The sequence below is a fragment of the Ixodes scapularis genome, unplaced genomic scaffold (assembly GCF_016920785.2).
Source record: "Ixodes scapularis isolate PalLabHiFi unplaced genomic scaffold, ASM1692078v2 PGA_scaffold41__6_contigs__length_2269736, whole genome shotgun sequence".
Taxonomy (NCBI): Eukaryota; Metazoa; Arthropoda; class Arachnida; order Ixodida; family Ixodidae; genus Ixodes; species Ixodes scapularis.
The window spans coordinates 1886988-1903652 of record NW_024609870.1 but is presented as its reverse complement, the minus strand read 5'-3'; the positions used below and the strand labels follow the sequence as shown (position 1 = coordinate 1903652).

Sequence of the window (16665 nt, the reverse complement as noted above, 5' to 3'; positions counted from 1 at the left end):
ATTTGCCTCTCCAGTATGTCGTGTCGAGCAGTCTGGATACATCCGGAAGCCCTTTTACTTCCGCCCATAGCATCCGAGGTCGTTGGGCCCTTCCCCCGACCGCCGCCTGCATTGCCTGCATCGAGGGCACCTAGGCATGAAAGCTACTGTTCATGTCGCATTACTGCAAATGAAGAAGACTTTCACAAACTAAACAATGCAAACGATTGACCCGTGGACTCACTTTTCAGGCTATTTTTTGATGTTGTACAAGGCAATGAGGATCGTGAAACAGCTACGCCAAACTAGCTCGTCGAATCGATTGTTTAGCGTGTTATCCAAATGTCTGTGGCCTGCATGCTAAGGCTAGTATGTTTTAGAACAACGTTGTTTTAAGTGATTACAATATTATTTCGTTAAGTGAAACTCGGCTAAAACGCTCATTTTCATCACCTGACTACAGTAAAACCTCGTTATAACAAAACGGGATATAACAAACTAATGGATATAACAAAGCAATCATAATTCCCCTTGCTTGCTAATAGTGGGAAGAAATGGACATTGGCTATAACAAACTAATGGTTATAACGAAATAATTACAACCGCTCCTTCAACTTTGTTATAACGAGGTTTTACTGTACTTCCATTCCGAATACACAGTGTTTTGTCCAGACCGAGATTATGAAAAGGTTCCTGTTAAATTCTGTAGTGGTGTACTTATTGCAGTTAGGAAACATTTCTGGGCTATTCGTCCATTTAATCTTGAATTCCAGTGCGAGTGCGTTTGGATTGAAATAACACTCCATGATAACACTAGTTTACTAATCGGCCCTTTTTATTTTCCTCCTAATCTTGATGGATCTAGGTTTTCAAATCAATTGGATATGCCGGTAAATAAACTAGATCTAGACTGACCTCGTATACTCATTCTTGATGATTTCAACATTCCTGATATAGAGTAGAATTTGCAACATATTGCTCTGTTAACTGGCACTGCCTCATTTAAAGAAAATGCTCTTTTCTCATTCGTTAACTCCCCTGGATTTACTCAATTGAATAGTTTCCAAAAGTCAGCAGGACATGTGCTGGATCTGACCTTGGCCAACCTTTTTCTGGACAACACTGAGCCTGTTTCCAGTCCGCTGAGTATTACCGGATGTTTGGCATGTTCCCTTTTCCGTTTCCTTTATAGTTTCCACGTGGGAAAAAAATTATAACGAGAATTAGTCACTTGCTTTCTCAAGGTACAATTACTTTGGCATTTATTAATATTTAGATAATGTAGATTGGGCACGCATATATAGCTTGACCGACGTAAATTGTGCCGTTGAAGCGTTTACAATCTATATCGTATCTGCGCTTGTACTCTCCGTTCCCAAAAATCATCCTTCTAGTGCAAGTCGCTTTCCGCATTGGTACTTTAGGGAGCTTAGATCAGTTCTAAGAGAAAAAAACTGCATTATCATACGAAATATAAAATTGCACTCGGCTTCTTGGTACCGGAAATTTTCTGCATCGCATGCACTAGCTAGAAAATTGCTCAAATGCAATAAAATATTACATTGTGAGTCAGTAGAGCACAGTTCAAACCGTGACCCAATGCGTTTCTGGTGATATGTAACGACCGTACAACCACTACTTCGTCAACAATACACATAGCTGACTGGTCTGGCATTATGCTGAGTGAGCCTGAAGAAGTATCAAATGTATTCGAGAGTTATTTTTCCTCAGTTTAATCTTGAGGCCCTACCGCACTGCCTATGTCTGTCGACAGCGACAATGCTAGTGATCACCTGTCCATCTTACCTTTTAGAGCGCAGCTCTTAGCCGCCCAATTCCGGCTTGAGCGGTGTCGGCGTAACCGCGCAGAGCATTATGGGTAAATTTCCCCGCTAAATTTAGCAGAAAAACTTCCTGCCAAATTTAGCAGAAAAAATTTTTCCGCTGGCGGGGAATTTTGTTTGCTAAATTTAGCGAGAAAATTTTCCCGCTAAATTTAGCGAAAGAAATGGCCCGCTAAATTTTGCAAAAAAAAAAATTTTAGCGCTAAATTTAGCAGAAAAATTTTATCCACCAAATTCAGCGAGAAACTTTTCCCGATAAATTTAGCAAGAAAATTTTCCCGCTAAATTTAGCAGAAAAAATTTCTCGCTAAATTTGGTGGGTAAAATTTTTCTGCTAAATTTAGCGCTAAAATTTTTTTTTTGCAAAATTTAGCGGGCCATTTTTTTTGCTAAATTGAGCGGTAAAATTTTCTCGCTAAATTAAGCAAACAAAATTCCCCACTAAATTTAGAAAAATTTTTTACGCTAAACAGGAGGTGAGCAGGAAAGGAGGAGGGGCATAGCCTCCTCTCCGTACCTTCCCTTCCTCCTCCTCCTCAAGAGCTGCGCCCTAATTCGGCGTTACAGGGGATTGTAAACGTCTTTCACTTTTTTGAACTTATTGATATTGAACTTTCTACCAGGAAACTCAAGCCAAAGTTTTCAGTCGCATTTAACGGTATCTCGAGCTTCACTGTTAAAGGATCCTCTTCTATTATAGAGCACAGCCCTTAGGCGCCCGTTTCTGGCGTGAGCGGCATTGCCGTTGGCATAACCGCACGGTGCATTATGGGAAATGTCCTATAATGCACAGTGCGGGACCCTCGTGACGTGACTCGTGACATCACAAGGGTCCCGCGCGGTGCATTACGAAACATTTCCCATAATGCACCGCGCGGGGAGTGGGAGAAGTGAGCAGGGGAGGAGGAGGAGGGGAAGGAGGAGGGGTGAAGAGGAGAGGGAGAGGAGGGGTGGAGCTTGAAGCATGGCGGGAGGGGGAGTAGCAGGGAGGGTGAGGAGGAGTATACCCTCCCCTCAGTACCCTTCCATCCTCCTCCTCAAGAGCTGCGCTCTTATTCGGCGTTACAGGGAGTTGTAAATGTTTTTTTTTTTTCACCAGTCTTAACGTATATTTTAACTTTTCATAGCAGTCTCACCTTTCCTTCCCTTCAGAAGAACTCTATTACTGTGCCAGTAAATAATGATGGCAGAACAGACGATGCCAAAAATTACAGACCCGTGTTGTTGCTATGTCCATCTGCAAAGGTCTATGAAATCTATTCAATCACATTTCAAACTTTTTTAAGGAAAAGATAGCCCTTCATAACATGGCTTTGTGTGTGGAAGGTCTGTGAAGACAAATTTAGTGTCATTTTTTTATTTTGTTTCACCTACTGTGTGTCAGCATAGACAAGTAGATGCTGCATATTTTGACCTTTCAAAGGCTTTCAACTTGCTTGATCATTCACTCCTTGTGTATAAATTAGGATCTTACAGCACGAGTACCTCACTTTGCTCGTTGTTCCTTGATTATCTGCCTGACAGACACAAGTACATGTTCTTGGACCTCTTTCCCAGCCCCATGTTCCTCTTTCGGGTGTGCCGCAGGGGTCCAAATTGGGTCGATGTTTTTAAATATTTTTATTAATGGCCTTACCTCAAGTGTACATAATTCAGTCATCTTGCAATATGCAGATGATACCAAACTGTATAGGCAGATCTTATACTTGGATGACTGCGAAGAGCTTACGGACAATGTTAAAGCAGTGTGATATTGGTGTCGTCAGAACATGTTGATGCTCAATCCTTCTAAAACTGTTTGATTATGTCTGTTTAAAATGGCAGGAAAAATCCACTTTTGTAAGCAGGTTGGCAATGTTCCGTTGCAAAGAGTCGACTGCACATTTGGTCTTGGTGTATCCATACATTCTTCCTTATCTTTTACAGTACATGTTAATAACCTTATAAATGACTCTTTTTGTAAGCTCGGTGTCATCTCTAGAATTCCGTGAGAGTTCTCCACGTCGATGGGTATTTTACGGTTAAGCTCTTGTTAATCCGGTCCAAGTTGGAGCTTTCGTCTGTTGTTTGGTATTCAATTAGTTTTACAAGTCAGAAGATGATAGAAAATGTTCAGAAGTATTTCTTTCGAATTTTCTACAATCGTTATATTGGTCGTACTGCTTACTATTCTTATGCGAGACTCTTGGAACGGTGCAGTTGCTTTACTTTGAGTTCTAGATGATGTGCGGAAGATCTAGTTTTCCTCTATAAATGTATTACAGTCTAAGCTCGTTATAACAGACTTTAATTTTAACCTAAGATTTTGGTCAGTTGTAAAAGGAGTATGTTGTATGCAGATATAAAGTTAAGTCAGTAGTATAGAGGAAAACCAACCGAACTTCACAAGTCGGTATGTTATATCCAAATGTCTGTTGTAACCAGGTCTGTTGTAATGAGCTTAGACTGTAGTGGATTAATTGATTGTCTTGATCTCACATCAGCTATTCATGATCCAGGTAGATTTTTGCAGATTTCTCAGACTTTCCACGTTAATTAAATCATCCCAACCAGTCCCATGACCCATACTGTCGAGACCGGTCATAACGAAGTCGGTTCTAACGAAATAGCGGATATAGCGAAGCGATCACGATTTCCCATTCCTTTTTGCACATCGTTATAACCGAAGTCGGTTATAACGAAAAAGCGGATATAGCGAAGTGATTTCCGATTCCTGTTTACTTCGTTATAACCGGTCTCGACAGTATTCAACACTCGTTTAATACCCTTGGTATGGCAGATAGTGATGTTTCTAATTTAACTTTTGTGGCATTTGTAACTAACCCGCGATAAATCTGTTGTGCATAATTATGAAGGTGTCAAGCTGTTCATGAGCACAGAAATTAAACAAATAAATTAATGAAAAAATGTTGGTGCAGGAATTGGAGGTGCTCTTAAAATTCCCGTATAAAAAATTTAAGTTTTAAAGCCAGTTTTGTAGTTGTTTCACATGACAAAAATTCCCGTACGACTGGAAGAGTCCATGCCCGTGAAAATCAACCCTTCTATGCTTGGAGACAGCCTCTTCGAGGCCATCAAATTTCGTCAGTTGCACCAACAAATCGGGTAACAGAAAGGTGCACCTGGTCCCTTTTTACGAACACCAGCAGTTGTAAAAATCGAGACAAACATGGTGCTTGGGATTCCACAATCTTGCCTAATCCCCATCTCCAGTACCAAGGACAAAGCGGTCCCCTCGAGACTCCGCGAGCATCCACAAAGAGATCCCCGGGAGATTTCTCTTTCGAGCCTTTGGACCTGCGCAAGCTCAAATGCGCATGTTCGTACCTTTCGGCGCACGTCACTTGCAGAGGAGTCGAGCCTTGACGCCGAGGAAGAGAGGTCACCCATCGTCGTGTCCCTCCCATGGTCCTGCGGAGGTGAACTCTGACCGATGCCAGACGTGGCGGACACGTCGTCGCTAAGCCTCAGTTGTTGGCCTCTCTGAGCAACAACTCCGATGCCATTCTCCGCCCTGTGCGGCGCTCTTTCTCGCGTCGACGAGGGCGAGGGAGGTGGCGGCGGGGAGTGCAAATCAATGGCAACTGAAGAAAAAAAAACGCCCAGTGGGAGAAACTCATAAGAGTACGTAAAGAAAGGCATTCGAGAAAGCGAGCAATGCAGAAGCAAAAACAAAGTTAGACACATGCGAACCTGTTATTTGGGTAAAGGGAATGGCAAGGTGCAGATTTTTGCCGAGCACTTAGAAGTTTCGAGAGTTCCTGCAAAATTGTGCAATACACTGAGAAACGTGCAACGACCTCTGGAAATAAATGCCTCTCAGCAGCTTCCACAAGTGTTCGGAGATGTCACGGGTATGCAGAAGCCTTTCTAATCTGACCCCTGCCCCTTTTCTTTGACTAGACACATTTCCAATGTGCTTTCATCCTAGAAAAGAGAGGAGTGGCCACCAAACGTAATAAGCGTGTTGTCTCAAAAATTTCGATGTGTCACTCCGTGGCAGTTTAGATTTATGTAGCTGCGAGACCTTCCCAGCGAAGAGGGCTACAAATGTCATGCCTCCAGACACATTGGTCCGCGTGTCTGACCTAAACGATGGAGAATCGGGACCTAGAGAGCTAACGTACTCGGATGGCGTGCCTGTTTCAGGAAGCGACGGGTCGAGCAGAACCCAGGGTGGCCAGATAGGTGGCCCCGACAAACAGTTTGAAAAAGTACCTTACCTACAGAGACTTGAACGGAAGAAAAAATTTTAGGCATGGGCGAATAGAGGATTTTGGGTCCGAATCGAATTCGAAGCGAATAGTGATTTTGGTCGAATAATTTCGAATCGAATAGTTCGAATAGTACTAGCAAAAAATACCACAAAATATGTTTAAACTATAGTTTTATATTTGCTCTTATTTGGTATTTGATATACTGTAATTGTTAATTTCAAGTGTATTGAGTTCGGTAGCACGAAACGGTCGGAAGCTTGCGCCACCTGGCCGTAAATCCAAGCCAGAGTAAGTGAAACCCGTTTATATTGAACTTGCAAAAAAAGTCTACCAGTTCGATATAGCGGGTAATTAGATATAAAAGTTTTAATGAACTTGACTCTCAAAAATCACCTTTCTGCTGAAATATTACACAATGAAGTAGTCTTGCATCTTCTGCTGCTTTTTCTTCATTGCATCCGCGATAACAATATTTTTCTACGCTATCGACGGACTCCAAAATTCTTGGGCCGCTGCCTTCTATATTCGCGCATTAGCGCCGAAATATGCCGAGAGCACGGAGCACGTCCAACGGGAGCACCTCCTGCAGAGCGCCGTTTTGCTCTGTAAGTTGGCTTTCCCCTAAAAGAGGTGGTGCGTTGGGGGAAGCCAACTAGCAAAGCAAGCTGGCTTTTTTTTCTCTCTCTGGGCGGCCGCGTCAATTTGGAAGAAAAAATAATATTCTCTTTTGCGGACGGAGCACGGAGCACCGTCTCTCCGCAAAAGATATATTTTATTTTTTTCTGAACAATCGACGCGGCCGCCCGAAGAAAAAAAAAAAAAAAGTTAGCGTGCTTTGCAAGCTGGCTTTCCCCCAATGCGGCTGCGCGTTGGGGGAAAGCCAGCTTGCAGAGCAAAACGGCGCTCTTGGCAGTTCGATATATCGGTAGCGGCTGCTATTTTTGTTCGATGCAACCATAGTTTTTGCTATATATTATCACTGTAACATTACTGTGCACAACAATTGTTCGATATAAGGAATAATTCGATGTAAACGGGTTCGATATAGTCGGGTTTGACTGTATTTCGAAAGGTCGAATAATTCTATATTGTCGAATAATTCGATATTGTCGAATAATTCGATTTTATCGAATACTTAAATTCGATTCGAAGCGAATACCGAAAAGAACAGAATTCGATTGGCTATTCGTATTAACCGAATATTCGCCCATCCCTAAAAAATTTCCACCACGGAGCAAATAAAACTTGCCATTCCCCTCATGCAAGCTAAACAAAAAAGTAGTATGAGAACAAATGCAACAAAATTTCAAAGGTACAACAAAACCAAGCAGGGGATAAAGTGAAAGCACGACCAACACCGCATTCTTACCCTGTATCCCGTTCACCTTTAACCCGACACTGCAGCTAGAGCTACAAGTAGAAGCTATCCCACACTCTTTGCTTCGAGATGTGCCTTCCTAGAGCGAGCGCCCATTCTGTAGAACATTTCAAAGCCGCATTATTATCCTTTCGCGCTTGTAGCCTTGGCTGCAGTGTCCGCTTAACGTAAGAGTGAATGACATAAGCATTGGTTGGGACATGTAAGAACATTGCATTCCTAAATCTTCGTAAGTTCCTTGGCTGGCTCGCTCAAAACAGCCACTCAGGAAAAATGTCCCACCAAAATATGGCAACAGTTGTGAGAGATGCTCAGGAATGCAACAGTTTTACATTATTCTGTCCACTTTACTGGGAATTCGTTTTATTTTATTATCAGCACACACAAGTATACCAAGTGTTTCAGCGAGCGACTTTCAAAAATTCCTATCATAGGCTGACGAAGGAAAACTCTGTGGGAACAAACTGCCAGACACGGCAGACATCAGGGATTGCAAAAACGAAATACCGCGGAAGACCCACTTCATTCAAGCGGCCACTATTAATATTTCACAAACTTGGGAATTCTGAAAATTATACGTTAAGCACCTGATTATACCGCACAAGCGCCCATGTCTACATTAACCCAGTTTTCAGCGAAAGTGGAGTGGGTGCTCCCACCTTAATTTTACGGTAATTGCATAGATAATTAACTAAAATACACTAAATAACTTTTATTTAGTGAAAATCAACATGTAGCTTCAATCATAAACATGTGAAGCGTCATTTTAAAACCTTTAAATCAGTCAATTTTAGGAGGATTTGAAATATATGCGAAGCTCGGGAGTGTGCTGAAGTTACCTCTCATGCAGCAGGCACGAGGCTGGCGACGTGAAAACGAGCAGGATATTCTTACCGTCCACGTTTTCGCACTGCTAACCTTAAGCCTGCTGCACGAGAAGAAATTTGAGCAGACTCCGATGTTTCAGACATGCTTTGTAGTAAGTCTTCCTAAAATTGATTGATCTAGGGGTTTCGATGATGCTTAGCGAGTTTCTGATTGAAACCATTTGTTTATTTTTAGTAAAGTTCAGTTAACTATCTGTCTAATTACAGTTGAACCTCAATTTATTGAAACCCGATTTTACGAGTTTCCCGATTTAACAAACAAATTCGGATTCCCCGCGCAGCCTATCCTGAAGACTGTCTTTCTCGACTTTACGAAGTTCTTGATTTAACGAAATAATTAGGGGGTCCCGGTGACTTCGCTAAATCGAGGCTCAACTGTATTACGCGTTTTGCCATCCCCGATGTCCGTCAGGGTTGGCAGTTTGCTCCCGAGCTTTTTTTAACACAGATTGTGTTTCACTACAATTTTCTCATAGAAAATCGTCAAGAAAGAGCGTCATGACCGATCAACATGGACGAGCGTCATGAACAAGTCCCATGCTGGGAGCGTTACACGAACAGTAAACTTGGAGCGGGGCTCCAACCCGGGTCGATGCAGTTGGATACCATTGCCATTAAGCAGCGCAGGACCACAGCTGTTGTGGAAGCATTGGGCTCCCGGCAAAACGTGCCGGCAAGAGCGACCCAACATCGTGCGACCGGTCGCCTCATTGACATTGCGCATAGCGCAAGAAAGCAATACAAGGTAGCGTCCATGCAGCGCGTTTGTTCACTCTATCTTGCCCTGGCTAACGTCTGTGGCGCGCAATGAATAAGTACTAACCACACACGAATTGTGGCTCATGGTGGTATCCCGCATACGTGCGCAACACGCGAGACCTATTCTGAGCTAACTGCTCTTTGTCGGCACGATCGAGCAAACAAGTTTTTCTTGCCCTATTGGTAGGAATTTTTTTAAAGTCTTCGCCGAAACAGTTGGGATATGCCTAACTATTATGACTGAAGAAAGGCTTCCAGAATTCAGCACTGCTGTCCCAGCCTTAAAGAGAAACTGAAGCGGTTGTGTGTTCGAGGAGAAACCCTTAAATCACCTTCATTTGCCGCCAGGATTACGACTATTGAGATTACCTTTTCAATTTGGTGTGCGAAGCCCCTCCTTCCTAGAGCATGACGTCATATCCAGAGTTTTCGGAATCTCCATCCTTGCGCATCTTCGGCGCCTATTAAAGCTACGCACGCACACTCTTGCTATTTCTAAAAAAGGTCAAAAAGACGTCACGACTGGTATCAGTGCGAGGGAACATACTTGGCGAGCTTGCAATTGCACGCGCTTGGCAGCCAAAAGATCTGGGTATGACGTAACGACTGGTCGGAGGTTTTTCACATTTTCTCGCGTTTAGTTACAACTTCGGAGAAAACTAAGGTAATATTCAGATTCACGGGATAAAAATAACTTAGAATTCGCCTCCAACTCATTTTATTCAAGAACCTCTTCAGTTTCCCTTTAACATTATGGCAAATCGGGCATGGCGAACGCATTCCTAACTCCAAAGGTTTGAAGATTTTAGCAAGCTTTAAAGCATCGTATTTGAGCCTCAAAATTTTTCATTTGTAAAATGTGTCCTAGAAAAGTGTGATTCTGCCGCCGAGGAAAAACTTCTTCTTCCCCAACCTGCAGCAATGTACAGTGTGCATGAGAACTATGGTGCGACGTCGTGGAGGAACGCCATTGTATGTTTGCAAGTTGCACAATTTTCTGCTCAATCTTCAGTTTGCAAACATTGTGCCCCTTAAGCACAAATAACTGCACAAAAAGCCCTATATTAGTACCTATGTTTTAGGACGTTTTCATGTCGCCATCAACTCGAAGTCACGGAAACTTTCCTGACTCTGCTGCTATCCTGGGGAACTGGGTTCGTTAAATGACGCATCTTCTCTTTCGTCTCGACTAAGACTGCTCGCTGGAACCCTCGACAATGCTGAGGTGCGGTGTTCTGTTGTGCTTAAACCTTTAAAAGTGGGCGCCAAAAACCCAATTCGCTGGGACTTGGAAGGTGGTGCGAGTCGAGCGGTACCACAAACTTTGTTTCATTGTTTTCAATGAAAACTAGTGAGCAAGTAAGAAAGGTTTTCTCTTCTCGATTCAACAAGTGACAGGGACGAGCTCTCCAGTTTATTCGATCAAAGTTGGAAAATCGTTGCACTGCCCCTTTAAGAGATTCGTAAATTAAGGGTTGTAAAGTTATTCCCACGCTCGTCCGTCATGCGCATTAGCTCAAAAACGTGCGACGTGCAAGAAATCCGAAAAAGAATGCACTACAGCACTTCCCGCACAAAAATACGATCCAGACATTACAACAACTGGCTACAAAGCCTAGGCTATCGTTAGGTTTGCACCGGGCATCGAGCGCATTCCGTAGAATATGGCAGCAATTGAGAAAATCTCCGTCGGTGGCCGACGAAAAAGGAACTCACACATGCAGCAACAAGTAGGAACAGTTTATTATCAAATTCACCTACGCTCCGTACACGCGCATGGGGGCGCACACTTTTGCACGTGCGCTCAAAGCCACAACCGAGTGTGGGTGATTGTGTTCTCACAGTCGCGAGTCGAGACGGTCTCACGACGCCTCGACGTACACAACATTGCCAACAAGTACACACAGCGTTCGGCGTCTCGACATCGAAAAGAACAAAAGAAAGAACAAAGTGGTGATGCCAAAGATGGCAAGTGAGAAGGCTCGATGCACGACAGAAATGTCTCTCTACCCTCTCCAAAGCACCCTGGGAAAGGTGCCGGCAAGTTCCACATGGTGGCTTCCCGCTCGCATGCGTTGTTCGGTCGGTCACTGCGAATGCCCGCTGGCAGCAATGGCCAAAAACTACGACGGGGGGGTAGTCCGGCACCTAATTTTAGACTGCGCGTCGAGGTTAAAGGGATCACGGAGAGATTTCTCGTTCGGTTTGACTCATCGGTGCCCTCGAACTAAACGCATGCTTATTCTCCCTCTTTCCCAACACGATTGCGCACCCCCCAAACGAAGGGACGTGCCCTTTTTAAAAAAAGAATTACGTCGAGGGGCGATTTGTTCAATCGGGCTTGATGGAAGAAGGACACGCCCCACAAAGGTTGAGAAAGGAAGGAAATAAAATATTTTTATATAGCCACCAGAATCATCATTGTGACACTATTCATTCTCTTCATTGCAGTAAGGTGGTCAGTTGGGCGAGCTGGTTATGATTGAACGCGGTTCGAGTTGCGCACAAAAAGATGGGAGCAGAGGAAACACGTAGATAAAATTCTGTCTACGTCTCTCTCTATTCTGTTCTTGACTTTTTGTGTGGGCCTCTAACCCTATCGTCTTCATCGTAATCGTCGTGACTAATGGCTGCTGATGATGATAATGGCTACTGATGACTGGTAATACTGTAGCCCGTAGACATTTCAGATTCGTACGCATCACTCAAAAGTCCCCTTAACCACGGTACTTCTGCAGACCGCGCCTGGAGTCATGCGAGACAACTGGAGGGTGTGTGGGAAGGGGTGGAAAATAGTATGCGGTAAAAGCAAAACACTACATAACGTCTTTTTTTTTGCATTGACAAGAAGTGTCGTCGGGCTTCCATGAGGCTCAAGTGCAGAGTAATTGTGACGCGGTAGAAAACGAAATGACTACTGCCACGGGCTATTTTTAGATGGGAATGTGCCTAAAAGTATACCTAAATCTGCCAGTGGAAAAAAGACGAGAATAAAGCAAAAGTGAGAGAAGAAGCCTTCTGTCGGGACAAATCTGCTACTCCATTCAAGCGGATGGTAACGTAGAACAGCCACTCCGCCCGATAAACGAAAATGACGCGAGCCGTTCGCACGAAATGAGTAAGCCCTCTATTTTTCAGAGGTAAACCATGCCCAAGCAAAACTTGCCAAGTAACCTATCGCGGTGAAAACTGCTGTGCAAGTCTTTGTCTCGAGCTGCCCACTAGCCACACAAGGTAAGAGCACGGAGCGGCCCTAGAAAGAACGACTCTCAGTTGTGGCCCCTTGTAGAAGCATTGCTCCACATTGCTGGACAAGCGGGAAACCTCCGACCACCCGCTCTCATCACTGGGTGAGAACCTGACCCAAGACTTAAGCACTGCCTGCAGAGTATTTGCCGGTACAGTGCCACATTTTTACGTCTAATTAAGAAACATGACCAAGGAGGTTTTAACGTGACCTTTACAGTATTAATGACATCATAAAAAAGAGTAAACAAATCTGGAACCGCAGGAGTGCAGCTATACACGAAAAGTATACGCTAAATCCGCAGCAAAATTTTGAAGAAAACTAAACATCACTTGTATCTGTGCAACGCACACCACATCGATCTAAAGTGAAGAGGAGCCTATTCTTGCAAATAGAACATTCACCTATTTTTCGTTACACAATCGGGGTTTGACCTTAGTAGTGGATAAGTTGCTAGGCTAAACATTTTGCATTTCCTACAGTTGCACACCTGCCCTAATTGCAAGCAACGTTCCGTGTTTCTGCTACGTCTAGATGGCAGTCGACAGCCCTTGCCGGTCACAATAAAAATGGACTGACGAGAAAGGTTATCTCGAGCGTGAAATGCAGCTCCAGTGAAGAAGATCCACTCATATTTTAGGGAACCTTCGAGCTTCCTACACCAACTCAACCTGATTTCTCAAGGAACCGAGCATTCTTGCGGGTTCTCCTAACCCTACTTCTAAGTGTTCTTCCGGTGCACTATTATAGCAAACCTGAGCAACTCATTGACCTACAAGTCAGAAACTCCCCAATATGTGCATCACTGCTGGTCGGTAGTCCCCTGTACTGCTTTATTGCACAATTGCCAAGACCAGGAGGGGTTCCACCGCTGCCATTTAAAAAGAGAAATGGGACATCTAATAGTTTGAGAACCCCTGGGTTCCGGTTTTGGTCAAGGCAAAAGCGGTCTCAACTTCTCATTGGATGTGGCGTCGTCTGTTGAACGTAATCAATTATTGAGACATTTTTGACCTGTTCGCAAATTAACGATCGAGTAATTAAGATTTTGGCAAGGAACGTTTTGACCAACGTAAACCTAGCGAGAGATGTCTAGCGGCCTCTGATGTACCTGTCCTTAGAACTCCTTCACCCACCGGTCGATGCCAGATTGTGTATGGCAGCAGAAACACTCGAGATTTGCAAACCAAGCGTGGGTTGTCAATGGCTTCGAACGTGAAATAACAGACGATTGCAACTTCAGTCTGCGTCCAAACTCACTACGCCACGGCGCTTGGTAACATACAATGTTCTCTCATTTTATTTCCACCAACCAATGGCACTTCGTAGCGAACAAATTGTTTACGAACGCTATCTTTGCTTGCGCCAAGGTCGGCACATCAGATATCGCTTACTCTCGTGGTGCCCAAAGCCGGACCTTTAAAACTTACTATTAAACTTCGTGCGACCTCAGGTTAATCAAATTCTTGAGCAAAAGTGACTTGCATCCGTTGCCTAACTAGACCAAAATCTGGTTCCCGAAGACAAAGTCGGACGGTTCTCCAACTTTCTCGAAGAACACCAAGAAGTGAAAATGATAAGGTCTGAATTGCGTGAAGGGCAAAAAAATTATTTTGATTTGACAGAAAGTTAAGCTATTTGAATCGAAGGAAAATTGCTGCAACAAGATCAAGATAACCACCTTGGAAAATAGGATGGTAACTTTCCCTTCAGAATGGGCGGCTAACGTACCAAATGCCCTTTGCAAGCCTCCAAATTGCGCGTCTTTGCACCTGCTTGGGAGAAGAATACCTCGTGCTCACTTCTAATAAAAAGAAGTCATAAGAGCAAGATGTCAACTGGCACACCACACATTCGGTGAACGGCAGTGAGGAATGCTGCTGGTCCAAAGTTGGCTTATCAGCAGCGTTGCATTGCCACGCTTCGGGGTAGAAAATTGCAAATGTGAAATCAAAACTGAGCTCCCATTACACTTTTTTTTATTGCAATTCCTAAGCCTAGCCTAAACTGATACTATATATAATAATATATATAGCCACACACTCTGTCAGTTAACTAGAGGTAAAATTGGGAAGTGTTAATAAGCATGAAGTAGGATTGTACCATGAAAGAGCGAACACAAACGTGCCGGTATGTTGCTGGACTAGCGATGAACACAGTCACACAAGAGAGCTTCTTGCAGTCCCGAGTAACAAAGAAGCCTCCACAATCGCCTGAGGCATTTTTTGACTTTGACAGAGACACGGAAGCAGAATAAACCGGCTTCTAGATGAATCGCTTTCAAGACCTCTAAGAACCAGGCAACATTTAATGGGGCTAACTGAAGCAAGTAAACATCTATTAAAGAACAATGCAAAGCCCCAACTGCATGTAGCAATCAAGCGAAGCCTGCTATGTACTTGTCAAAGTGAAAACATACAGTCAAGACCACGAGATTCTTGCAGATGTTTCACCACTCTCCTCTCCTTATTATTTAGAACATAGTAAATATTTTCTCTCGTTTAAATCTGACTTTGTTCGGTAGCTAGAGAGGAAATATTTCCTCCCTCCTACGTTACAAATTTAACCACCCACTTTCATGGCTTACAAGCAACAGCATACAGTTCCACTCCAAACGTGATTGCATCAGTCCATCTTAGTTCCTATATCAATCATTTATACCATGACGAATTAAGCATGACGGTTGCACCAACTAGAAATGGGGGAACAGGGAGGAACAAAGCCCGCAGTCGCAGGTTCGGCAGTGAAGAGGAGGCAGAGAGCACAGGCCAGGTTCCCCCCAAAGAAGGAAAACGCAAAGAGAGAGGTGAAGTAAAAGAGAGTCAAACAAAAAGGGAATGCTCCCTTAGCACTGTCGCAGCACACATGATATGGCCTAAGATGTCTGTACAGTTCAACAGCAGTAACAACAGTAACAACACCTTTGTTGTGGACCCTAGATGCAGAAAAAAAGCAAGACCACACCCACTCAATCCTCCCTTTCAACGAGGCAGAGATGCTGACTAGAGACACACTTTTGTCCTCTCAAGCGCAAGAGCCGGCCCGGCACAACTTGCGTAGGGTTGGCCGCCATGCAACACACACGCATTATGTACACGGCTCTTCACAAACAACGGTTACAGAGCAAAGGAAAAGAGATACACAGAAACATGGAGCAGAAAGAAAACGGGGACATCTCACACGCTCGGGAATTGGAAGAAGAATAGGCACCGTCTTCAGACCTCGGTCCCCGAGCCTCTATCTACACAGTGCCCGTTTACGCTTGGGCGTTGCCACTGCTCGCTAGAAACGTTCTTTGCTGTTGGGGTTAGAGTGGTGGTCAATGCCAAAGCAGCACCTGCACCCTGGACGACAGTTTCAAGTGAGACCGGTACACCATCTGGCTCTCTCGGGCCGCAGCGCACATTTGGCGAGCAAGAAATGCTCATGCTCACTGGTTAAGCTAGTGTCAAGAAAACAGCTTTGCCATAGTAACTAGCTCCACCTGCAGTAGCTTGCACCACAGTGATGAGACATTCTTCACCTCTTTCGTTTATGCACTCGCTTGCCGGCCGCTGGGCTTTCCCTGCGCAGCCTCGTCTGCCAGAAGTTGCATAGAGCGCTTTAATTTTGCCCACTGTTTTCAAACATTTCCCCGCACAAACGAGTACAGAAAGGAAAGACTGCATTGTGGACAAACGGACACAAACGAGTTGTGCCTAGAGTCACCGCAAACTCTCAGAGTACAACGTTCAGTAGAGCTTGCTGGGGACGTAATTAAAGCACGCCGATTGGTAGGTCTCTGTTGATGCCGACTGGGAAAACCGTGCCGAAGCAACTAAGAGCGAGAATGGCATTACCCGGTCACATCTTGGCAACAAGTGGTATGCTCCTTTGCTTCTTTGCACCTTGAAGTATTAGACCTTTCTTTTTGTTACAAAACAACTTTGCTTTCGCTCTTAGCCTTGCTCATACTATGCTTTACTCCATCTAAAAAGGTTGTGCAGTGTCTGAGTTAAAAGGATTCACTTTTATCAATGTATACCTAGCTGTGCACAACCCAGGGCTAAGGGAAGATGCGGGTCAAAAAACTATAATTATTTTGCAAAAAATGGGATCTTGGGTTTTATGGTGTCTCATTATTTTTGAATATTTAATTTGATGTATAAAAATAATTAGTGCCGGTTATGATCGCGAATTTAGTCAAATACGCATCTGAAGAGATCCAGGCAACCCAGAAAGGCATGAATTTAAGCCATCTTTCTTGTGCGGTTCTTCAAGTTGCAACGTCAGCCTGCCATCACATTGACATTGACAAGTGGGCCTTGCCATCTCCTCTTCATTGCAGTCTTCCGTAACTTCAATTTCTTATGGA

General features: G+C 44.0%; 1 protein-coding gene across 1 annotated transcript in view; it reads right to left on the bottom strand.

Annotated features, from left to right (window-relative positions):
- Positions 1-16665, bottom strand: part of LOC121837461 (FERM, ARHGEF and pleckstrin domain-containing protein 2-like) — a gene marked incomplete at its 5' end in the record, with an annotated part of 108007 nt that overhangs the window by 56181 nt on the left and 35161 nt on the right. Inside the window, 1 exon segment of the mRNA XM_042293067.1 lies at positions 5151-5407. Coding sequence (XP_042149001.1) covers positions 5151-5407 — 257 coding nt within the window.